Source organism: Megalops cyprinoides, chromosome 24 (genome assembly GCF_013368585.1).
Source record: "Megalops cyprinoides isolate fMegCyp1 chromosome 24, fMegCyp1.pri, whole genome shotgun sequence".
NCBI lineage: Eukaryota > Metazoa > Chordata > Actinopteri > Elopiformes > Megalopidae > Megalops > Megalops cyprinoides.
The window spans coordinates 5,913,916-5,939,251 of NC_050606.1; the positions used below are offsets into that span (position 1 = coordinate 5,913,916).

The 25,336-nt window shown below is 46.9% G+C and overlaps 1 protein-coding gene across 2 annotated transcripts; it reads left to right on the forward strand.

Annotated features, from left to right (window-relative positions):
* The first annotated feature begins 665 nt into the window (after positions 1 to 665).
* LOC118770908 (desmoplakin-like) lies at positions 666 to 24,380 on the forward strand. Of its 2 annotated transcripts, none has more exons than XM_036518678.1 (24): positions 666 to 1,018; positions 1,734 to 1,824; positions 3,449 to 3,567; positions 4,349 to 4,505; positions 7,098 to 7,223; positions 7,473 to 7,532; positions 7,799 to 7,966; positions 8,577 to 8,681; positions 9,284 to 9,379; positions 9,481 to 9,606; positions 9,941 to 10,093; positions 10,570 to 10,724; positions 11,201 to 11,327; positions 11,447 to 11,633; positions 11,964 to 12,235; positions 13,031 to 13,209; positions 13,638 to 13,776; positions 14,512 to 14,705; positions 15,527 to 15,689; positions 16,443 to 16,526; positions 17,036 to 17,143; positions 17,609 to 17,707; positions 18,315 to 20,141; positions 21,003 to 24,380. In XM_036518678.1, exons 1-24 carry the CDS (start codon positions 813 to 815, stop codon positions 24,222 to 24,224), a joined length of 8,163 nt encoding a protein of 2,720 aa, XP_036374571.1. In that variant the 5' UTR covers positions 666 to 812; the 3' UTR covers positions 24,225 to 24,380. The 2 variants fall into 2 exon arrangements, with proteins under 2 accessions (XP_036374571.1, XP_036374572.1); XM_036518679.1 differs by having other exon boundaries at positions 18,315 to 18,812.
* The last annotated feature ends 956 nt before the right edge of the window (positions 24,381 to 25,336 follow it).

A 25,336-nucleotide genomic window follows, 5' to 3' on the forward strand; every position in this document is an offset into this window, starting at 1 on the left:
AAGTCGTGTAATTAATAGCAATGATTTAACAGTTGCTCCGCGAAACAACAAAACCCAGGGATTAGGCTATATTAGAATGTATTAAATTTTTAGTCTGCTTTGTAGAGTTTTAATTCATTTGTCTTTGCAAACGTACATGCACATGATGAATATGGACTACATTGAGTACGGTGTAAGTTACAGTGTTGAAATTGAACATAACCTCTGATTACTTGTGGAGAAGTCAAAGATAGGTCATCCTGAATAAAATTGTTTATGTTGTGCCACGGGAAACAACATAATAGAGAGAACAACATAATAAATTACAAATATGCCTATGTCTGAATTTCAAAGAATCGTTATGATGCAGTTCTTATGTATTGAATAATCTTAATCAGAAATGGCATGGTGACGATCGTCCATTGAGACAATGAAGGATGACCGCTGAAATTCCACGGTGTGACTAACAGTTTACATGGACGCTGTTCAGACCGTGAGAAATTCTCTCTAGTTTTCTCCGTCTCCTTAAAGGGGAAAGGACACGCCCACAACGTATCACCTTCCCCGAGGCAAGCCAGAGGTGTGTAAGCAGAGAAGGAGAGAGAGAGGGGGGATGAGAGAGAAGTTACTGTCACCGTTTGAGAAAACGATAGGTGTGGTCTCGTATTGGCAAAACGTAACTCTTCCGTGTTCCCGTATCAGTCTGTGCGCTCGGTGACAACGGAGGCGAGCGCCTGGCTGTACTTTGCTGAGTGTGTGTGTGTTTTTTTTCTTTCATAACCGATCTGTTTTAAGTATATATTTTCCCTTTTGAGTCTTCCATTGGATTAAGAATGAGTTTATCCGGCTCCCAGACCAAAGTTCCCCTCATGAGCAGGAGAGCCAATTCCAGGCCCGACCTCTCCAGTGCTAGTTTCTCTTACAGTAGGAGCGAAATGCACGGCGGCGGTAATGTATTTCCCCAGGAGCAAATGTTACCCATGGACGGATCCAGCACCTTCTTCTACAGGAAGAGCACCGTGGGCAGAGGACACGGAGGGTATGCTTTGTGTTTGGTCCTGTTTTTTTTTCTCTCTCTTTTTTTCTGGAACCATCCACGAATATATATTTTGTTGGCTAAGGTTGATTTCTTTATTATTAGACCCATCAGATGCCTTGGAAAACAACAACAACAACTTGTCAGCAGTTTTGTTTATATTAGTGCCAATATTATTTTAGTTGGCAACATTCGCACAATGAAAAACCCCCAGTTACTTTTAAGCCTAGGCTAGAACGTGTGTCATTATTTTAGTTGTTTATAATACTTTCCGTATTTACATAAAAAATGTCTGTGACAAGCACTACCTGTTTCCTTGTAGGCTACATGCGTCAGTCCTACTCTCCGTGACATGACGTTAGATTGTCTTGGGTTGTATTACCACGCGATGAAAATAATAAAAATTGCATAAACAACAAAAAGCACGCTTGTGTACGGAGCATTCCAGTTGTGATAACCACTAGCTAGTTAGAGTCTTTAAAGTAAGGCAAACGACGCATTTTGTATATTTATAATTTAAGTTATTCTTGATAGATATGTTCACTTTTGGTTGAAATGTCGACACAATTTTGCTGCTGATTTGTAATAGTTTAGCACAAATTAAATCCAGTGCATAAGTAACAAAAAAAAAAAAAAAAAAAAAAAAAAAAAACTGCAGTCTGTCAGAGTCAAGGAAAGCTTTAACATTCGAAGACATCTTACCTGGTTTCCCGTACAGCTCCAGCCTGCAGTCGGTACACCAGAACGTCCACTTCCTTCAGACTCAGATTAACGACCACCTGAACAAAGCCGAAATGCTTTTCCAGTCTGTAAGTTTTCTTTGTGAGCAAATATACTATACGTGTGTGTGTGTGTGTGCATTAATGCATTATACACATTATAAAATACACAAAATGCACAATTTAATTACATGTCAAAATACAGTGCATACATTGAAAGAGTAAGGTATTGCCTCTCATATTTTGTATGAATTACACATTTGGGAACTGTATTAGGTGCATTGTATGTATGTGGGTCTTACAAAATATTCCAAAGTATAGGGACAAAAAAGGTAAATTTTCATGTATTTTCAAACACGTGCACATGTATGTGAACTCCAGACACAGCTGAAAGTAGTTCAGTGGTTGCTTCTGGTGTGGGGACCACCGTAATGCCACAGACTAATGCAAAATGGCAACAATGAGTATCAAAAAAGTTCTGTGTATGGAAGCAGTCAGAGCCTACAGTGAAGGTGGGAGTGGTACGATGAGGTAATGCTGGATGCTGAGTCTAGTAGGAGGTTCTTGCACAACCTGACTGATTTTTTTTTTTAAATAGGATGAACTTCTTTCTGTATGGATATTTCTCAGATTCACTCCCTTTTTTTCCTCCCTCCTTTCACACATTAATTGTCCTTAAGTATCGGATCTTTTAGTTTTTAATGTATATTACCCATGGTTTTGCCCGGGGGTGGTCTGAACTAAAAGCCACTGCCAGTTGCTGATGATGTTATTGTCTGAAGTAACAATGTACTCACACTGGAGACAGAGTATACAAATCAATTCTGCTTTGTGGGGGGTGATTATTGACCATTCATTTTCAGTAAAACTGAAAGTTTATCATGGGTGAAATTCAAGAGCCAATCTGTGCCTCCCGCTGATTCAGTGAAGCGCGACCGTATTTCAGGCTTACACTGTGCGCTGGGATGCTGTGAGGAGCTTGCAACGTGTCGTTGCATGCCGGTGTTTGCTTGTCCTCTGCCTCCTTTAGGTTTTGTATGTTTTGCATTTGCGTTCATTTGACAGATGCTCTTGTCCAGAGTGACTCACTGAGCGACAAAAAAAAAAATGAGCCGCTTGTTGTTTGAGTAACGTGTGTGTGCAGAGTAACGTGTGTGTTTGCTTATGAAGAATGAGTAGGTGTTTCTACCCCGATCTCACCAAACTGATTCAGCCAGATGCAAAATGTGTGCCAGTTTGGCACCATTGAAAATGTTTTCATAGCCAGTCGAGACACAAGCACCTGTAACCATTTTATTACTTGTGAGTATGAGTCTGAATCAGTGCGACTCTGTAATTGTAATTGTATGAGCCATCAGTGTGTGTTGTATTTGTAGTTTGTTTTGGGATGTCACTCTTCCAGTACACTAGGTGGCAGTCATGTTTGATGTTCGGCGGTGGGTTTGTGTTTTAAATAGTCAGGTTTAGGAAGTCAGGTGTCAGTTTATTTCAACTGCAACTTATGCGTGAATGTTGTTTTGGACATTTGATTTTTCATTTGGATTTATTCATTCATCTGCACATCAAGAAACCAGGTTTAGCGCTAGTGGCTAAAGGACTTTTAGAAGCTTAGAAACAGTAATCACCACGGTAATAGTGTGTCCACCAGGTAACACATTTGGGCTGGCGTATGTTTGCCTGTTGAGTATGTGTGTGTCTTGTGTTCACGGTGCAGGGTGGAGCCATGGAGGCAGAGAAATGCCTGACAATGGCCTCCATGAAGCTGGAGCAGCTGAGGGACATCGCCATGGATCTGCATCAGATGGGCCAGCCCAGTGATAGCATCATGAGGAGGTGAGGCCTGGTTACCATCACACAAGCCTGTGTGTGTGTGTGTGTGTGTGTGTATGTTCGGGCAGCAGTGTAGGATAGTGGTAAGGAGCAGGGATCATGAGAGAAAGGTTGCTGATTTGATTCCCTGCTAGGGCACTGCTGCTGTACCCTCGGGCAAGGTGCTTAGCCCAGAACTGCCTTGGAGTAAATATCCAGCTGTATAAATGGATAACATGTAAAAATTGTAACCTGTCTAAGTCGCTCTAAGAGCGTCTGCTAAATGCCAGTAATGTAATGCAATGTAATGTTTGTGTATGTGGTGTGTATGGATGTGCAGGTTTAGTGTCCTTGACCTGTGGCACCAGTGTCACTCTAGAGCTGGCACAGATAGGAGGGGAATGTCCACCTTGTGGCGCGGTGCCAGGGGGAGTGAGGCACGCTGGAAGGTCGTGTGAGGAGAGAGCTGGATGAGGAATTTTAAGATCAAATTTAAGCCCCAAATTACACCCCACCAGGGGTACTCATGAATCACTGAGCTGACATCAGTGCTGTGCTCTCTGTCAGATAACGCTAGCGGCTAGACTCCACTCAAAGACGTGTCGCTCGGAGTGATTTTTCTCATCCGTAACAAGAACAACAGGCCATAACATGTCTACCTCTGATGCACATGGAGTGAAATGGGCAAGGTTTGGGTTTATCGCTGTATTGCATCAGGATGTCGTCTCTCTCTCTCTCTCGTTCGCTGCAGTACTAACAGTACTAATGGATGATCTCTCTCTCTCTCTCTCTCTCTCTGGCTCAGTGTGGATCAGTTCCAGGAGAGGATGGACTCCACCCGCTTTTTCCAGCAGCGCAGTTCACGGGGCGGGGGCGGGGGCGGTGGCGGGGGAGGGGGTGTCACCTGGGACGACCCGGGGCGAAACTTCCATGAGGCCTTGGCATGGATCGGCCAGCAGAAGGTACCGCGAGAGATGGCCCAGCTTTTGTAAATGTTTGCTTTTGTATCTAAGGTGTTAGGGTTGGCCAGAGTGCCCTTGTCACACCATAGCATCCTTGAGCAGCTCACTCATCAGACACCTGTGAGTCGCTCAGATGACATCGCTGTGGAGAAGCTGGCCAACCCTTCTCACAAAAACAAAGGGAAGGGGCAAAATTTACAAAAACAATAAATTATATTAATAATCTCCCAACAACAAGGAACCAGCCTGAGCACACAGCCACACCAGCTCAGTCTCCTGGTACTGCAGCCTCACACCTGCATTAAATAAGCTAATTTAGACAGGTGAAGCTGGTTAATCAATGGCAGGCTTACAGACAGACAATAACAGTGAAACAATTAACTGGTTAGATGTATTTCATGTGAAATGAGCTCAGTTACTGGAAAGTAGCAATTTTAAGGACAAATCTCCTTAAACATTTAACAATTAAGAATTTAACAAATAACAGTTTTGGGGTGAAGGTTCTCCTTCACATGTGCCTATCCTCCCTCCGGCATGTTTTCTTCTGTGGTGCACCATGGGACTTGTAGTCCCATGTAGTGGATTAACATGTTTTCTGGGTGTGTAATCAGCATCTAGACTTCATTTGGGGTTAATTAGACATGATACTGGCTTCCCTCAGATGAAGTTGTGTAGTTGGATTTTCTCACCATGGGCCTCATTTTAAGGGCTGTGCACACATACTGATCTGAGATGTTTCATATGTTTATCGAAGTGCTTTGCCAGGGTTTCACTTTCTCATGGTGTCTGCCGTAAGAGCTGGGAAACCTGTCGAGCCACAGTGCTCTCCTCACAACTTTCTGTGAAAAAAGCCCTTGCTCTCTTAGAGGAGCTGAACTGAACCAGTTCAGGGCAGCAGGAGTGTGTGTGTGTGTGTGTGTGTGTGTGTGTGCGTGTGTGTGTGTTTGTGTGTGTGTGTGTGTGTGTGTGTGTGTGTGTGTTTGTCTGTGTGGTGACACCCTGCATATCCCAGCATTCCCAGCATGAAATCAGACACCCACAGAGCTGGGGAGGAGGTGAGGTGAGAGAGGAAGGAGGTGAGAGAGAGGGAGGAGGTGAGGGACAGAGCGAGGAGGTGAGGTGAGAGAGGAAGGAGGTGAGGTGAGAGAGAGGGAGCAGGTGAGAGAGAGGGAGGAGGTGAAGGAGGGAGGGAGGAGGTGAGGGACAGAGCGAGGAGGTGAGGTGAGAGAGAGGAGGTGAGGGAAGGAGGAGGTGAAGGAGAGAGGGAGGAGGTGAATGAGAGAGAGAGGAGGTGAGGTGAGAGAGGAAGGAGGTGAGAGAGAGGAAGGAGGTGAGGGACAGAGCGAGGAGGTGAGAGAGAGAGGAGTTGAGGTGAGAGAGGAAGGAGGTGAGAGAGAGGAGGTGAGGTGAGGGAGAGGGAGCAGGTGAGAGAGAGGGAGGAGGTGAAGGATAGAGCGAGGAGGTGAGGTGAGAGAGGAAGGAGGTGAGAGAGAGGAGGTGAGGTGAGAGAGAGGGAGCAGGTGAGAGAGAGGGAGGAGGTGAAGGAGAGAGGGAGGAGGTGAAGGAGAGAGGGAGGAGGTGAGGGACAGAGCGAGGAGGTGAGGTGAGAGAGGGAGGCACACAGCCCTGAGCCCTGAGCACTGACTCATGCTGAAGGCATGGTGGCAGGCAGAACAGCCCGTTGGCGCACTGTTGGACACCCGCCCAGTTTCGCCGTCTGTTTAACACTCCGTCTGTCTCTTTCTCATCACGCCCTGTGTCTCACCCTCCCTCTCACCCTGTTCCAGACCCTTACCGTCACTCTCCCCCTTACTCCCTGTCTTACTCACATTGTTTCACTCCTGGATATCAGCTTTCTGCCAGATACTCTGAGTCCAGCAACCATCCAAGAAATTGCCTCATACTGACCTGAGGTGATTGTTCACCTGCAGATGGGGTGTTTGTGTTTTGCCTCTGAAAGCTTGCTTTAACAGACAGCCCTGCATGTGACTCAGAGTAGCAGCTCAAGGAGTGGTGAGGTGGGGCAGAAGGAGTAAGTGGTTCTTTGCCTATCAAAGCACAAAGACTCTTCTGTTAGATTCTTGGAATATTTTCCTTCTGATAAGGGTTGGCTTTGGGGCAATGGAAGTTTATCATCTGCCACCTAGAGGCTAAAATTGGTACAGTGCAGAAAATCAACAGGTTGCATGTACTGTTTTTTTATTTTATTTAACTTTTTTGTGAGCTTTTGAGCAATGCTCTGTGCCACCAAAATATTATTGTGTACATTAAACATTGTATGAAATCATGCATTTTTGTAAGGACCAAGCAGTATCTGGAAAATACCATGTATTTGTGGTACAATATATAATCCACTGTTTGTATAAATGAAAGCATTCTCCGTATGTGAGTTTTTGATTTCGTATTTTCAGAAAGGTTTCTTTTTCATGGCCTTGACCTGGTGAGATGTTGCTGTTATGTGGTTTGGAGTGTGAGCAGCTGAAGCTACCATTACTGAGTGTGCACAAACGCCCCTCAAAAGTGTGTTGTGAACGTGTCGAACCACGGTCGGGTCGTTTGGGAGTGGTGACGGACGTTCTGTGTCCTCCACAGCGGCTGATCGAGACGTCTCCGTGGGGGGAGGACCCGGCCACCATCGAGCAGCAGATCATCAGTCACAATAAGTTCCACAGCTCCATCCAGAGGAGCATCGAGATGGACCGAGCCCGGGCCGAGCTGGTACGTGCACAGTCCACGCCTCCAGGAAGCTTTCATTGGCCCTTGTCAGAGGTCTGACCGCCTCCCACTGGCTCTCATTGGCTCTTGTCAGAGTTCTGACCGCCTCCCGCTGGCTCTCACTGGCCCTTGTAAAAATGTCTCACTGCCTCCTGCTGGCTCTCATTGGCCTTTGCCAGTTTTTACACTGCCTCCCACTGGCTTTCATTGGCTCTTGCCAGACATCTCACCCTGACTGCATCTCTCTCGCAGGACCAGAAGGGAGACAGGGCACTGAGCAAAGCCCTGGAGCAGGAGTGGGACAGCTTACAGGTGAGATAAAAGTGTCATTCCTCCAGCATCACGAACACAGAGCCGTTCATTAATTACGTGAAACAAGGGGAAATGGTTCAGTTGGACAGGCCAAGGATTCACAACCACACTGTGTTGAAGCCGTATCTTCAACTAAATTCTTTCCCCTCGGCTCACTTCCAGAGTGATAGTATTCCAAAAGTGTTGCTTTATAAAACTACTCATACTGCGCGTCCGTACTTAATACACGTATGTGTGTAATTATTGTCGTTTGCCTCCTTTTTCAGAAAATGTCCTTCAGCAGGACCAACCAGCTGAGGGACCTGCTGAAGATCATCGAGGAGATCTCCAAGGAGATCATGTGGGTGAACGAGCGCGAGGAGGAGGAGCTGGTGTTCGACTGGGGGGACAAGAACATCGACACCTACATCCCCAGGAAGCAGGAGAGCTACTCGGTAAGGTGTCTCTACGAGCCAGCTTGTGCCCTGTCTGGCCAATGATTGAAACCTGGCCATGCAGTGCTTCTGATATTGTGACTCCATGTATGGCTTTCGCTTGTGTTGTACTCTGCCTCACTTGTAAGTTGCTTTGGATAAAAGCGTCTGCCAAATGAATAAATGTAAATGTAAATAAATGGTAAGGGGGGTGCACATCTAGTCCACACTTACTCTCTGGTGATATTCATGATAGCACGCTGTACATGTGAACCTGGACCACATCACAGAGAGGAGTTAGGGCTGTTTAAACATGGGTTCTTTGGATGGAATTGAGGAAAAAAAAAGATTTTTGACTGACTTTGGTTATGAATAACTGTGTTGTTCAGATTTGTCTTAGAGGGTTTGCTCTAGGCCCATATTTAATCTAACTGAAATGTGCGAATTTGAGCAGATACAAAACATACAAAAAATACGATTGTCAACACGTACCACAGTGAAGCATTCAAGCTCATTATGTGTGAGGATTGGTGACCCTTATTCACAATTCCTTAAGGACGGTGTGTGTGGAATTCATGTTGGCTGTGTTCATGAAATTTGAATTTTTGATATTAAATTTGTTTTTTCACAGAAACTGATGCGTGACCTAGAAGAGAAGGAAAAGCAACTCAATAAACTTAATTTGAAAATCGACAACCTCCTAAAGAATAATCACCCAGCCTCTGACAAGATAGAGGTACAGTAGCAGTAACTTCTCAGAGTTACGATCAAGGCACCCTTGGTATTGCCCTAAGAGTGCAGAAAAGCAGCTAGTTTGGTTGCATTGACAATCAGACTCTCTCTGAGCTGTCTGAGAGGCTTCTTTTCACAAAGAAGGCTACATTTTCAACAAATGCCAGTGTTAGGTTCTACTTTGTGGAACAGACAGTCTGATGAATAAAATGAGACTGGTCTTGCAGAGACGAGGTTTATTCTCCAGGAGCCAAAGTTACGCAGACTGTCTGTTCCACAAAGTAGAACCTAACACCAGAGATTACCATCACTGCACTTTGAGGTGTGGGGTTGAAGACACTGTATGGATCCCAAAATGTTGGACTGTCGTACACTGAAAGTTCCATCCAAGCACTGGTGAGCCAAACGTCCTATGATCAGTCACTGGTAACTTGGGCGCGCCAGGAAGGAGCTCATGGTATAGTCCATACCCTCACTGGTGATGAACTGTCCCAGATGGGGAAATCAATCTGTAAAAATGTTTCTCTGGCTGTCCATTTACTCTTGTGTTCCTTAAGGTGGATGGCCCTAATGTTATTCCATGTCTTTTTTTTTGTTTTTGTTCAGGCTTATAAGGACACCCTGCAGACCCAATGGAGCTGGCTCCTTCAGATCACAAAGTGCATCGACGTGCACCTGAAGGAGAATGCTGCCTACAGCCAGGTAAGGCACCTGCCTCCAGGGGTCTGACTGTGCCTGTCAATGGCCTGCTCTTTTAATACCTGGAAGCTAACAGTCCTATATTTTTTTTCTGCACTCTGAAGTTCTTTAAGGAGGCCAATGAGACCTACAGCAAGCTGCAGAAGGAACATGAGGTGATCCGCAAGAAGTTCACCTGCGACAAGGGCACCCCTCTGGAGAATCTCGTAGAGCTGATCAAGAACCTGGAGGTAACGTACAGCGTGGCATACAAAACACGCTTGGTGTATCTAATCAAACCCTCAATCTGAGGTTTTTTTTCCCCTCATAGAAACTTACTCACTGGCATACAAAACACGCTTGGTGTATCTAATCAAACCCTCAATCTGAGGTTTTTTTTCCCCTCATAGAAACTTACTCACTGCCTTTTAAATATTTTGCATTTCAGACTGGTATAACTTGCTGCAACGGCTAAGCTAGATGTACAGTATACTATGTAAATAATATATGTAACCAGAGTTGAGCATTTAAGAGAAAAGCGTATGGGAAAGTGTGTCAGGTGAAGCAGAGGTGTATGGTCCACAGAGGGAGAAGGAGGTGATTCTGGAGAGCAAGCGGCAGGTGCAGCACCTGGTCAGCAAGTCCAAGAGCATCGTGAGGCTGAGACCTCGCAACCCGGAGGAGAAGAGCACCAGCCCTGTGATCGTGAAGGCTCTGTGTGACTTCAAGCAGGATCAGGTCTGACCAGTACACATGCACGTATACACACAGACTCACACACACTCTCACTCACACTCACACACATGAATGCTTGCACAGGGGCACGTGTGCCCACACACACACAAACACAGATGTACACACACGCACACACACACATGCACGCATGCACGCACGCACACACACACACACACACGCGCGCAGGGGGGCACACACATGCACACACACCTGCATGCGTGGCCACACACACATAAACACAGATGCACACATGCACACACCCACGCACACACACACACGCATGCACCAATGCCCGTATGCAGATTAACATACACATGCACACATTCTTCCACATACACGCGCGCAAGCACGCACTCTATCGACATACGTCCAAACGCAAACACGCAGACTCAGACACTTTCTGTCTGTCTGTATGTCTGTCCGTCCCTCTCACACATCATCTAAATCCCTATTTGCCTGTCTCTCTCTTCACCAAACAGAAGCAGATCTGTAAAGGGAACGAGGGCATTCTGAAGGACAACTCCCAGCGCAGCAAGTGGCAGGTGACAGGCCCCGGGGGCCTGGACATGATGATCCCGTCTGTGTGTCTCCAGGTCCCCCCTCCCAACCCCCTCAGCATCAACCTGGCCAACAAGTAAGAACCCGGCCAGTGTCCTCCCCCTGCCCCCCGGGCTCAAACCGCAATGCTGGGATTCGTGCGACAACAACATCATTAACAATCACACTAATCACAGTAATATTTCAACTGCATGACAGCTTGAATTTCCAAACCATTTCCTACAAAATATTTCTTGTGCCAGTATATTTATACATTGTATATGTGATACAGTGTATAAATATACTGCACATACACAAGGTACAATGCATATTTAATACACAATGCACACACGATAATACACAATACATACACAATGTGCAATGTATATTTCATACATTTTAAAGTTACAGTAGAGGCTAGTTAAGTTAAATCTTACCACAGTTACTATGGAGTAATCTGCCAGTATTGAAGAGTCTAAGCTTCCCTGCTTGTGAATGAGTGGGGTTTGCGCATACATTGACAGGGATTGTCGAGAGTCTGCAGATAGTAAGTATCTCCTTTCCCTGTTCCAGGAACGAGCAGTACTATGAGGCCATCATGGGTATCTGGAACCAGCTGTACATCAACATCAAGAGCTTAATCTCCTGGCAGTACTGCGTAAAAGACATCAACCGCATCAACTCGCTCACCATCTCCATGGTGCGTCTCCCGGGCAACCCAAACATTCTGACCTTTCCTGCAGTGGCGCAGAACACACCGGCCAAGCTACACTAAAAGTTTAAATGGTGATGTGTGATCTCTTTTTTTGGTGACTCCAGCTGGCTAAGATGCGGCCGGAGGAGTACAGGAACATCATCAAGAGCCTGGAGACCCACTACCAGGAGTTCCAGCGGAACTCCCTCGGCTCGGAGATGTTCGTCGACGACGACAAGAGGAAGGTGGAGGCGCAGTACAGCGGCGCCCAGACCCACTACGACAAGCTGATCATACAGCTGCCAACGTACAGTGAGTGTCACGGTCATTTTAACCTGCTGGCCGTGTGACTTTCCTGCCATTCGTGATTGTAGAAGCAGAAGGCTGCAAAGGATCACCCCTGTATAGTTTGAAACAAGGGCACTTGCCTGACTTTTTCTAACTCCTAAGAGTTATAGTCCCTCACTCACCGACTCTGGGACTTATCAACTGACTGATCTATTGACTGACTGACAAATGAGTGGGTACCGCAGTAACAACTATTCACCAGCAGAGGGCAGTCAGCTGCTAGCCACCTCCTATTCAGTTCTCTTTGAGGCAGATGAAGGAAAATGCAGAATCTTTTCTGTCTGCCTTCCACAGTCGCCCAAACCCAAAAAGTGGAGACTGCGAAGGATATTGAGGTGAAGGTGAACAACGTCCAGCCTGTTAAGACTGCGCCTCCTCAGAGCTCCTCCCAGATCTCCTCCCAGACCTCCTCCCAGACCTCCTCCCAGAGCCTGACTCTGCTGTCTGAGCTGCACGCCCTGAGGCAGAGGCTGGAGCAGGCCGAATCGGGCCTCACCCGCTACCTCCACCTGCCCCTGGGGGAGAACAGCGTCCAGGAGTGCACTCAGAACCTTGTTCTGCTGGAGGTACGCCGCTGCTTGCTGTCGGAGCGGGAACGGGTACAGTGAGGGCATCCCTGCTTTAGGCCTCACTGAGCGTTACTTACTTTTTAATTCACAAACACAGTTTTGGGGGGTTAAATGATCGCCAGAATTAATGATAAATCAGTTTAATTCAGATAACTCAGTTAAGGATTTGTCTGTTGCGGTTCAGTTTTAGGTTAATTTTCCATTAAAGTTGTTCAATTTTAAGACTTAATGACTTTAATGGAAAATAAATACAGTATGTGTCGATATGTGGGAAAATATGAGATACTAAATGTGCATAAAGAAATGCATATTTTAGTACATTTCAGTATACTAAGTGTTACAAATAATTTTAATTAGTGGCACCTTTGTGTATACTAATTTTGCATGTATTGTCAAACATGTTAACAATACATGCAGTATTATAATTTACATTTTACTGTCTGCATACAGTTGCTTGTGTTATGGTAATGGAAATATGTTTTTAATATATGACATAGAGAGAATAAATGTTTTGGATTCAGGATTTTGGAGATTTTGTGTTTAGCTTTTCAAACTGTATACTGTATGTTGCATTACTGTATACTAGTAGTATACAGTATTTTGATGTTTGCTGGGATTCAGAGGAATACTATTACATAGGAAATGTAAGGAATAGTAAAATCATTTTATCCATGAAGCCATTAACCTCTTATGTACTTGAGTATTTGTGTGAGTATTTAGTTCCCTAAAATTAGAATTATAAACCGTCACTGGCTGTGATAGATGTATGTTTATCTTCATTTGCTGTGACAGGTGATCCATCAGGACATAGACGTGATCCGGGACGAGTACCTGAGGCTGAAGGAAAGGATTCTGAGGCAGCTGGAGGGCATGACGGACGCCGACAAGGCCAAGTTCCTGCGGTCAGAGCTGACGCTCATCAACCAGAAGCTGGGCAGCCTGGAAGGATCCGCCTCCATATACATACAGAGGTACAGCTGAGCCACCGACGCCCCCAAATGGCGGTCGCGCGCGGTGCAAGTCATACGCAGATCAGTCTTTTGAGGGTTTGTGATCCCCCTTTTGAAGGTCTGTGAATCTCTTTTGAGGGAATGTGATATGCAGATTGTATCCATGTTGATTAACCGTTATAATTGTTGGTGTTAATTCTAGTCCTAGTTCAAAATCAGCTGTAAAGGCTCAGCCATAGCATTATTTGCCACTTCTCATTGTCTTGTCCTTTTTAATTAATTCATGCTGTGTATGAAATTATTTTTTGAAATGTGGAATTCAGATTTTACCATATGTTAACATATATACATATGCATAAACGCATGGAAGTGGAGTTCGTGCAGTACTCCTGCTTTGAGCTGTAGGTTGATACGCTTGTGTCTGAGACTCTAGCGCCCCCTGTCTGCAGATTGAAAGCACTGCAGGCGCTGATGCAGAGCCTGCTGCAGGCAGAGGACATCATCAAGGTGCACGAGGCGCGGCTGACGGAGAAGGAGACGTCCTCTCTGGACCTGCGGGAGGTGGAGGACTACCGCGCCACTCTGAAGGTAGCCAGGCCCAGGTCCCCTGTGTCACGCCGCAGTGAAGCCGCCACAAACGGCCCTCACAAACCTGCGATCACTCACCTCATTGGTGCTTTGCTCCTCATTCCACCTGCTGCTTTCTTCTTTCTTCCAAACAAAAAGCGCTGCCTCTGTCTGCAGGACTGACTGAGCTGATATATTTTGTTTTGATGATTATGATGATTATGATGATGTGGATGATGATGATTACAGTGATTATGGGGAAGAAGGTGATAAGGATAATTACTGGCATTTTAGCAGGCGCTCTTATCCAGAGCGACTTACATAGGTCAAAGTTTTTTACATGCTGTCCATTTATACAGGTGGATATTTACTGAGACAATTCTGGGTTAAGCACCTTGTCCAAGGGCACAGCAGCAGAACCCCAGTGGGGAATAGAACCAGGAACCTTTTGGTTACAGGTCCTGCTCCTTACTGCTATGCTACACTGCTGCCCCCATAATGACAATTATGGTGAATAAACTGATGATAATGATATTAAAGATGATTATTATGATACTGATGATGATATGATGAAGAAAAGGGTGATGATGATGATGATGATGATTATAAGGATGATGAAGTCAGTAATGTGGCCGTGACAGTGACACCCAAGCCACTCTACAACAGGAGCCTAGTTTCTGGGACTGTGTTTGCAGATAAGAACTGTACACGTAGGACATTGCTGTGAGCGTACATCTGCGATGTTGTGTCCCGCAGCAAATGAAGACAGAGCTGGATCAGAAGAGGGACGTCCTGAAGAAGATGGAGTTGGAGCTGGGCAACGCCGTGCGCCTGAACGACAAGATCGACCAGTCCCTCCACAAGTGCGACGTGGACCTGTCCCGCTACGCCGAGCTGGTGAACCAGATGAGCGACCGCTGGCGTCGCATCCAGACCCAGATCGACAGCAGGTGAGTGGCCTAAAGTGTCTTCTGCCCCATACCGCATGCTTTACATTGCCCGTATCGCGGTCACAGATTATATCACTGCAGCGGCTCATATCACAAAATACACTGCATCCCTCATATCACGGTCACGCATTGTAACACTAAAGAGGCTGATATCACAAAATACATTACATCGCTCATATCACGGTCATAGATTATATCACTACAGTGGCTCATATCACAACATACTTTACATCTCCAATATCACATTCACAGATTATATCACTGCAGCAGCTCATATCACATATATTTTACTTCTCTCATATCGTAGTCACAGATTATTACTTCTACAGTAACTCATATCAGATATACTTTGTGTTGCTCATATCACACAATTTATAGCAGTACAACAGCTCATATGACATACTTTACATCTCTCATTACATTACATTACATGCGTCATAGTTACAGTTTTTATGACCACAGAAGCTCATATCAAATATTGATTTTATATCTCCCATAAGATGTTTAGAATTGAAATCACTTCAGTATCTTATATCACAAAAGCATTTAAAAAAAAGCACAGTACTACATTATATTACATATAAAGTGTATATCACAGCCTCATATTAGAGCATAGTAGGGTGAAGAACCGTTCCGATCCGCACGCGGTCATCTTATCCAGAGTTGGTCAGAGTAAGAGTTCGAGGAATGGAGGACCGCTCAGATGAGAGTGCAGTCTTGTTTCCTGGGAAACATGACGGTGTTGTCGGGTTAGAGTGCGATTGCGGGGAGTGAGGGAGAGATGGCTCTGACGAGAGCTTGCGCCCGGTCGTGTTTCTCAGGACGTGGGACTTGGAGAAGCAGCTGCAGCAGCTGAAACACTACAAGCAGACGAGCTCCCTGCTCAGCAACTGGATCGAGGACGCCCGGCAACGCCAGGGAGCCCTGCAGGCCGGCAAGTTCAGCGACATCAAGGTCCTCACCGAGCACATCAACCAGCAGAAGGTACCGGCACAGTGATGCCCCACATCTCATGGGGTCAAACTCCATGATGACATGCTCCATACAGCTCTCTATTTAATGGGCATCTAGGACTCCAAATATCAATACCTTACCTTAAAATTATAAAAAAAATATATATTTTTCTTGTATTTCCCTGTAATGTGAATCCCAGGGGAATGTGTTCACTGGAAGTGGGAAGCAGACACTGCAGAAATGGCTATCTGTGTAGCTGAGCCTGTGGATAACTTAGCAGTGTTAGTGAATGTTGCCTGCTAATGATGGATGTTAACCAGATGTTGGCTTGCAGGCTAACAAGACTGGTTTTGTAGGTCAGTTACTGAATGCTTAGCTAATTTAATGTTTGAAGTTTGCTCCAGAGTGAACATTTTAAGCTACTTGCTTGTCCTACTCCCTTCAGCATTTGTCCAGTCAATGATATCAGCAAAAATATCACATTTAAAGGACCTCCTCTGAAGGAGACAGGGGAGAGGCAAAGATGTCAAATGTCCCAAATGTCAACAGGTGTTACGAGGCTGATCTGCAATGCTTAATTCTGCATGTCCAACCAAACAGTTTCCCTGGGTTGTATTTTCTCGTAAAACCCAACCTAGATGCCTTTTAAATGCGTTACACCAACCTGCATCATATCCACAAGAGACATCAGCCGGAGGCAGTGTTTGTGACCATGTTTGTGACTTTGTCTGTGTGTGTGTGTTTTTTGTGTGTGTCTGTGTGTGTGTGTGTTTGGAACGACAGATGCTCCACTCTGAAATCAAAGGGAAGAAGGACAAAGTCGAAGATGTCCAGAGGGATGCAGACACCTGTGCGGCCTCCATCAAGGTGACACTGCTTTGAAACACTCAACCTGGGGACTTTATTGTCCTCTGTCACCACACCTACAAGGCTAGATAATGGAGCATGTCTTTAGTGACCAACGTCAAGATGCTGTGACCTTTGTGGTTCCAGTATTGTTAAGGGTTCAAAGGATTATTCTGACAGTAGTATGATATGCTGCTTGCATTTGGATGTGTCACTTGTAGTGAGTTTGAAGTTTATAGCGAATGAATGTTTTGCCTTTACTCCTCTTGGGCTTTGTAGTTTTTTAGTTTTCACTAAATGCATTCTGTTTGTTCATGAGTATCACAATGCTTAACAGATCCACTGATTTTGTATTATAAGGATGTGTTAAAATAATTGTCTGTATCTGAGCTGATATCCTGCTGTTAAAACTACAAATCAAACATTTCAGACGTGCTACTGGTAGTACCGCTGGGATTGACAGGTTATATTTATTGCTGTTATCCGTGCATTAGGATGTGCGATTGACAGTGTTTTTGTTTGTTTGGCAGGACTACGAGCTGCAGCTGGCCTCCTACAGCGCGGGCCTGGAGACCCTGCTCAACATCCCCATCAAGAGAACCATGCTGCAGTCTCCAGCCACTGTCATCAGGCAAGAGGTGAGTATCTGCCACCCAGCGAGGCTGTACAGGCATGGAGGCCCAGAGGAGGCACAAAGGCATGGATTAGAGCAAAAGGGACTTCACTTGTGTTTAGCATCTCCATGCCATTTCTGAGGCCTGAACACGAGTGATAAAGCAATAAACATTCAACTGATCTTCCAATCTCCATTTTACTTCCCGGTTTTATATATTTTATGGAGCAATATATACCTATCTGTCTGTCACCCTGTCTTCCTGTTTAGTGACTGTGTTTGCGTGTGTTTGTTTGTGTGTATGTGTGCATTTGAGTGTATATACATACATAACAGTAATATCTAACAATATCAGATTATGTAAACAATATGTAAGTTTGATATCCGCCCGCACGACTGGCTGCTGTCATCAGCTTGCCTGGCTTAGGGGCCCGCTGCGGATGCCTGTGCGGTTTGTGTGAAGACAGATCTGCTGTCCCTCCCTCCCCAGGCCGCTGACCTTCAGTCGCAGTACATCGAGCTGCTCACCCGCTCCGGTGACTACTACAAGTTCCTGGGAGAGATGCTGAAAAACATGGAGGAGCTGAAGGTAGAGTGTTGCCAGGAGCAGGAAATGTCTGCACCTGCCTTTATGAACACCACATGCTGGGAAATCCATGTTTTAATGCAGATTCATTATTCCGTCATTTTTCATGATGTTCTATTCAAATCTGATACATATAATGTAATATTACATAATATAATATAATATAATACAATACAATACAGTATAACATTTACATAGACCAATTATTTATACCAGTTTAAATTTCATTTTCACCCGTTTCTCCACAGGATGCAGTTTCAGTACATTATTGCTTAGCTTGCTTTGCTTTATACCATTAATGCCATGCTTAAGATGAACAAAATTTCTGCTTCAAATTGCATGTCCTCTGCATGACATCAGTAAAGATGACTTTAAACAGCTTTTCAAACGATGTGCATCTACCTTTGCATTATATTTTATATTTTATATTTTGCTTCAATGTTGCATTCCAAAATTCCTATTGGGATGTTTTCCATTAATCAAAACACAGAGATTTCATGTAATAGGCTTAAGAGTCATAAAGTACACATTGTGAGTGTTGTCTCTGATTATCTGTGTATGGTCAAGTACAGACGTGTCTTACAGGAAGCCTCAATGTTTAATCACTCAGATCAGGAACACCAAGATCGACGTTTTGGAAGAAGAGCTGAGGCGGCTGAAAGAGGAGGCCCTGGAGCGGTCGCAGAGGAACCGGTCTCTGGAGGACACCCTGGGCCAGTACAAACTGGAGCTCTCCCAGTCCAGGCAGCAGCTGCTGTCCATGGAAGAGGTCAAGCAGACCCAGGCCATGCAGGTCAGCGCCGCCAAGGAGAACCTGGACAGCACCTACGGCCAGGTGAAGGACCTCAACGAGCAGGTGCTCCGCCTCACCTACCAGATCGAGGAGGAGAAGAGGAAGAGGAGGCTGGCGGAGGAGAGGTACACCAGTCAGAGGGATGAGTATGAGAGCATCGTCAGGAAGAGGCAGAAGGAGCTGGACGAGCTCAACCGCTCCAAGCTGGATATCGAGATGACGATCAAGGACAAGGAGCGGGACGTGGAGAGGCTGAGGATGCAGCTGGAGGACGAGACCTCGCGGAGGCAGTCCTCCGAGGCCGAGCTCTCAAAGGTAAGGAACCAGTGTAATCAGGAGATCAGTAACATTAAGAAAACGTACGAGTCCGAGATCCACGTCACGAAGACCAGCATCACAAAGCTGGCCCAGCAGAAGGACGAGGACACGGGCAACCTGAGGATGCAGTGCGAGAGGCTCACGGGTGAGAAGAGGGACTTAGAGGAGGAGCTGAGGAGACTGAGACTCTCCATCGGCCAGGCGGAGGAACTGAGGAAGAAGGCCGAGCAGGAGGTCCACCAGCAGAGGTCCACGGGGACCGAGGAGTCCAGGAGAAGGAGGGAGCTGGAGATCCAGATCCACACGATCACCAAGCAGAGGGCGGAGGATGACTTGAGGCACAAGGAGGCATTGGCGGAGGCCACTAAAGCCATCCAGGACAAGAACAGGGAGATCACCCTGCTGACCCAGAACCTGGCGGAGGAGAGCAGGAGGAGGAAAGCCCTGGAGGCGGAGAACGGCAGCCTCAGGCAGGCCCAGAGTGACCTGCAGGCGAAGAACGCCTCGTCCGTGGAGGTCATCAGCAGGCTGAAGGTGACGGAGCAGGAGATCGGCCTGGTCAGGGTGGACCTGGAGAGGCAGACGAGCGAACGGGAAAAGGCCGAGCAGAGCGCCATCAGGTTGCAGGGCCGGATCAAGGACCTCCAGCGGCTGGTGGACGAGCTGGAGGCTGAGGTGGATAAGCAGAAAAAGGCGGCACTGGACGAGATCGCGAGAAGGAAGATGGTGGAGGCGGAGCTGGAGAGAACGAGCCAGACCTGCACGGAGTACACGACCACCATCACCATGCTCAGGAAGCAGCAGGACGAGGCGTCCACCGCGGGCCGCAGGAGTGATCAAGAGCTCCGAAGCCTCCAGGAGGCCCTCGACAAAAGCCTGCGGGACCACAAGGCCACCACGGAGAAGCTCAACAAGCTGACGGCCGAGCTGAAGGCTCTGCAGGGCCAGCTCCTGCAGGAGCAGGCCCGGGTGAAGGAGGCCAACCTCCGCAACGAGACCCTCTACAAGACCATCGAGGAGAAGAGCAGGGTTCTGAACGACAACGCCACCGAGATTGAGAAGCTGCAGAGCCTCACGCAGAAGCTGACCAAGGAGCGTCTGAGGCTGGAAGAGGAGCTGAGGGCCATCAAGCAGGAACGGGACGAGCTGAAGAAGAACAAGGACAGTGCCGACAGCCAGACCATCTCCCAGATATCCACCCTCCAGTTGCAGCTGCAGACCGCCAACAAGAGAGCCCTCGAGCACCAGGCGCACATTAACGAGCTCTCCAAGGAAAGGGAAAAGCTGAAAACGGAAATCGAAAAAATCCTAAAGGAAGGCGCTGAGGTATACCTCCATTTGAGAATTTTCAATGCACTTGAAATCACAGCCACAATCGTTTTGTGTGATCAGCAAGTCTTCGTCACTTGTGCTGCAGCTGATAAGAAGTGTCTTTCCCATGCTCATGTCCTGTCACGTTGTGTACGGTATATGTTTTGTCTTGTGTCCAAAATGTTGCTTAGCTGGATATGTGCTTTAATCATTTGCAATCGATGTTGGTACCAAGGTATGGCCACTCATAAAAAAAGTATTTTGAGCTTGATCTAATGTGTCAAGCTGTAAAGTACAACCTTATGCATGCTGTGCGTTTATATTTAGTTGATTGGCAATTGTGATGGAATGGCAGCTTATTATGGCCACCATAGTGGTAGCTATGGTTTTTATAATCTTTATATAGTGAAAGGAGCCTCGTATTACCAAAATAGTTACCCCGACATCATGCGATAAATAATGAAAAAAAAATTAAACAAAGAAAAATAAATCTTTTAATACGAAAATTCTGGGATAAGAATTTCAATTCTGCAACTTGCAAAAAGTTATTTTATGATGGCTCTAAGAAGCTGCCATGCAGTCTGCATTTTTGTTTGTTTTATTTTGTTTTGCATGCTGCTCCAACCCGATGTGTGTAAATATGTGTCAGGTATGTTTTTATGATTACTCTTTTGTATTCACTGTATAAGCAACACGTATATAGTGTATATGTAACTATGCATATATATTATATATTCGATTAAGATATAGGCTATTAATAGATTCCTTTGATTAGGTCTTTTTAGTATGACAAATTAATGTGTGAAAATTCAAATCACATTTTATCTACAGTCTTGATTTGTTTTGCTAATTTTCTTTCACCATTTTTTTTATCAGACATCTGGCATGTTGCACCAATCCCAGACCCACTACAACGAGGTCCTGCAAGAGAAGGACAGCCTCTTGCTCCGGATCAAAATGATGGAGCAGGACAAGAGCAGAATGCAGAAGAGTGAGGACGAGCTGGCCCGCATCAAGGTCTCGCTGGAGTCCGAGCTGCGTCAGAAGCAGCGGCTGCAGGAGGAGGCCGAGAAGATCAGGAGGGAGCTCAACCTGTTGAAGTCCCAGTACGAGCTCAAGGAAGGTCTCCTGAGGCAGCAGGACTCGGACAGAGACAAAGCCGAAAGGGAGAGGAATTCGCTGAAGAGCGAGATTGAGAGGCTGATGTCGGAGCTGAGGAGCGTGGAGGACCGGTACAAGACCCGGCTGCTGAGCTGCGAGAGGGAGGTGTCCGACCTGATGTCGACCCGGGAAGCCCTAGAGAGGGAGCTTTTAAAACTCCGACAGCGGCCGGAGGCCTTTCATCGGCAAACGCAGACCGACGAGGGCGGGGACACAGTGGACGCTGCCCTGCTTGTCTTCGATGGCGTCCACCGCAAAGTATCCGCCCATCAGCTGTGCGATTGTGGGATCATCGACAAGGCCACTCTCAGCCGGCTACTCAAGGGCCAGAAGACCGTAGAGGAGGTGGCCGTCGACATCCAGCTCAATCTGAAAGGCACCAGCGTGATCGCTGGAGTGGCAAGCGGTCCTCAGGGCAAGATGCCCATCACCGAGGCTAAGAGCAAGAACCTGCTCTCGCCAGAGAGTGCCATTATGCTCCTGGAAGCTCAGGTTGCCACGGGACACATCATCGATCCCAAATTCAACGACAGGATGTCGGTGGACGCGGCCTGCTCCAGAGGCCTTGTGGACACCCAGGACAGGGACAAGCTGATGACAGCCGAAGCTGCCAGTACAGGCTTTAAGGATCCACACACGGGCAAGCTCCTGTCTGCAGGACAGGCTCTGAAGAAGGGCTGGATTGACAGGGAGACCACGCTACGCCTGCTCCAGGCACAAGAGTCCGCTGGAGGCATCCTGGACCCGGTGCTGAGCGTTTTCCTCCCGAAAGATGTGGCTCTCGACCGCAAGCTGATCGACGAGGATCTCTACAGGGCTCTGAACAAGAGACCGGCCTGCTACATAGACCCCTCCACTCAGCAGAACGCCTGCTACAGCGACCTGAAGATGAAGTGCAGAGTGGAGCCGGCCTCTGGCCTGCTCCTCCTCCCCGCCCCAGAGAAACCGATGACCGTGCCAGGTCTCCGAGGGGAAGTTCCCATTAGTGCACTTGTCGATTCTAAGCTCTTGTCTCCCTCAGATGTGGAGAAAATAAACCAAGGCACTCTGACGAGCAAGGACATCGAGGACAAGCTGAAGATATACCTGCACGGCTCCAGTTGCATCGCAGGCGTCTATGACGAGAAGAACAACAGGACCCTGCCTATCTACCAGGCTATGAAAGAGGGCCTCCTCAGGCCCGGCACCACCCTGGAGCTCCTGGAGGCTCAGGCAGCCTCTGGTTTCATGATCGACCCAGTCAACAACCTGTGTCTGACAGTGGAGGAGGCTTGGAAGAGGGGCCTCGTGGGAAAAGAGTACAAATCGAAGCTCCTGTCTGCAGAGAGAGCCGTCACCGGCTACAAAGACCCGCGCACCGGCAAAATCATCTCGCTTTTCCAGGCCATCGCGAAAGGCGTGATCGAGAAAGGGCACGGGATCAGGCTGCTGGAAGCCCAGATTGCCAGTGGCGGCATCATCGACCCCAAAGAGAGCCACCGCATCGATGTGGAAGTCGCGTACCAGAGAGGGTACTTTGACAAAGAAATGAACGAGATCTTGACGTACGAAGGCGACGACACCAAGGGGTTCTTCGATCCCAACACCCAGGAAAACCTCACCTACCTGCAGCTGAAAGACAGGTGCATCAAAGATGAAAGTACCGGGCTGGTCCTGCTGCCCCTGTGGGACAAGAGCAAGCCGAGAGCAATGCAGCAGACCTCGCAGAAGAACACCCTTCGCAAGCGGAGGGTGGTGATCGTCGACCCCGACACGGGGAAGGAGATGACGGTGCGGGAGGCCTACCACAGGGAGCTGATCGACTACGACACCTTCCTGGAGCTGTCGGAGCAAGAATGCGAGTGGGAGGAGATCACCATCACAGCGTCGGACGGCACCACCCGAGTGGTCATAGTGGACAGAAAGACAGGCCGGCAGTTTGACATCCAAGACGCCTTGAATAAGGGCATCATCGAACAGAGCACCCTGGAGCGGTACCAGTTGGGGGCTATCACCCTCACAGAATTTGCAGACCAGATCCTCAGCAAGACCACCACTGGGCTGTCCTTAACATCCACCAACGCGGAGGACGTGGCCACCTGCAGCAGCCCGACGCAGATGGCGCCATCATCACCAACCGCCAGGAGGCGCTTCGCCAGCGTGTCCATAACCCTCTCGCCGCCGTCCGCGGTGCTGGATGACCAAAGCCCCATCGCGGCCGTCTTCGATACGGAGACCATTGAGAAAATAACCATTCCTGAAGCTCTGCGGCGTGGGATCATGGACACCATCACCGCCCAGCGTCTGTTGGAAGCTCAGGTCTGCACCGGGGGCATCATCAACCCGGCCAATGGAGAGAGGCTGTTTCTGCAAGACGCCGTCCACCAGAGCATCATAGACGAGGACATGGCCAACAAGCTGAAGCCGGCTCAGAAAGCGTACCTGGGGTTTGAGGACGTGAAGACCAAGAGGAAGATGTCGGCAGCGGAAGCTATGAAGGAGAAGTGGTTGCCCTACGATGCCGGGCAGAGGTTCTTGGAGTTTCAGTACCTCACGGGTGGCCTGATAGAGCCCGAAACGGGGAGGAAGGTGTCCATCGAAGAAGCCATCAGTAGAGGGTGGCTGGACGGGAGAGGGGCTCGGAAACTCCAGGACACCCGCAACTACGCCAAGAACCTGACCTGCCCCAAGACCAAGCTGAAGATCTCCTACAAGGAGGCCTTGGACAACTGCATGGTGGAGGAGAACAACGGGATGAAGATGATCCAGGCGACATCCATCTCCTCCAAGGGAATCAGCAGCCCCTACAACGTCTCCAACCCCGGGTCTCGCTCCGGCTCGCGGGCTGGGTCTCGCACCGGGTCCAGGAGCGGGTCCCGGCGGGGCAGTGTGGACCTCACCTCCAGCTTCAGCTACAGTTTCTCTTCCACAGGCTTCAGCTCCAGGTCTTCCTCTTAAAATTCCCAAAGAGGAGGAGCATACCTAGGTACTATTTTTCTTTTGTCTTTGTGTCAGCACTGAAGAACAGATACACTTAAAAGGGAATCTCAGACATTTACATTTATTCATTTGGCAGATGCTCTTATCCAAAGTGATTTACAAGTAATGGCAGAGTACAACACAAGAAGACATTACAATGATGCAGAATTAAAATGAAAAATATTTTTAGGCCTTAGATGGTAATGTCTAGCAATACTCATCCTTTAATATAATCCCATTTTTCTGATGTTTAAGCATTAATTGTTTAAAAATGATTTCTTTTTTTTTTACTTTGGGTGATGAGGAATAATGTAATGAGATGTGTGCTGTAACATTTAATGGCTTGTCTGATTTTAGTAAAATCCTGTCTTTTTATATGTATGAGAAAAATGGGCTCTTGTTTACATACGAGTATGTGTGTGGAGAAAATTAATTTTATAATATTGTGCTGTCTACAAGTTTTAACTAATCATGTCAGTACCACACATACTTATTAAGTTTTTGCGCTTTGTCTTTGCAGCTTAGCACTCTATATCAGTTATAGTTAAAACATATAAACATCTTTCAGTATTTTGTTCTTATATGCAGTCATTGAAATAACAAAATACCTAACAACTTACATAGGTTTGCCTTGTAATGTAATTTTTCTGTTTTTGTATGAATTTCTTAAAAAAAAATAAATAAACACTTCAAATACCAATATATGTGCAATGCATCATTGAAATTATTTACACTGAGAGCTGAGCAGACAGTAGGAAAGACATCATTAAAACCCTAGCCATCCAACAAAAAATGAATTTACTGCACAGCCTAATTGCTATGTCTCATAACTGTTTTTCAAGCCGATTAAAAATAATTCCTACCACAAGTCATGGTTAATGATGTACTGTGTAATACATGGTCCCTCAAAAGTCTGTTTTTGCCTCCTACAACAGATGGGTGGAGCCACTATAAAAAAGGGATAATATATGAGTATACATCCTGTATGTGCCAAGCTGTACCTGTAGATGGCGATCATGCAACATACTGCATGGTTAAAATATCACATCCTCTGTCCAGACAAGTGAAGTAATATTAATACTTTCAAATGT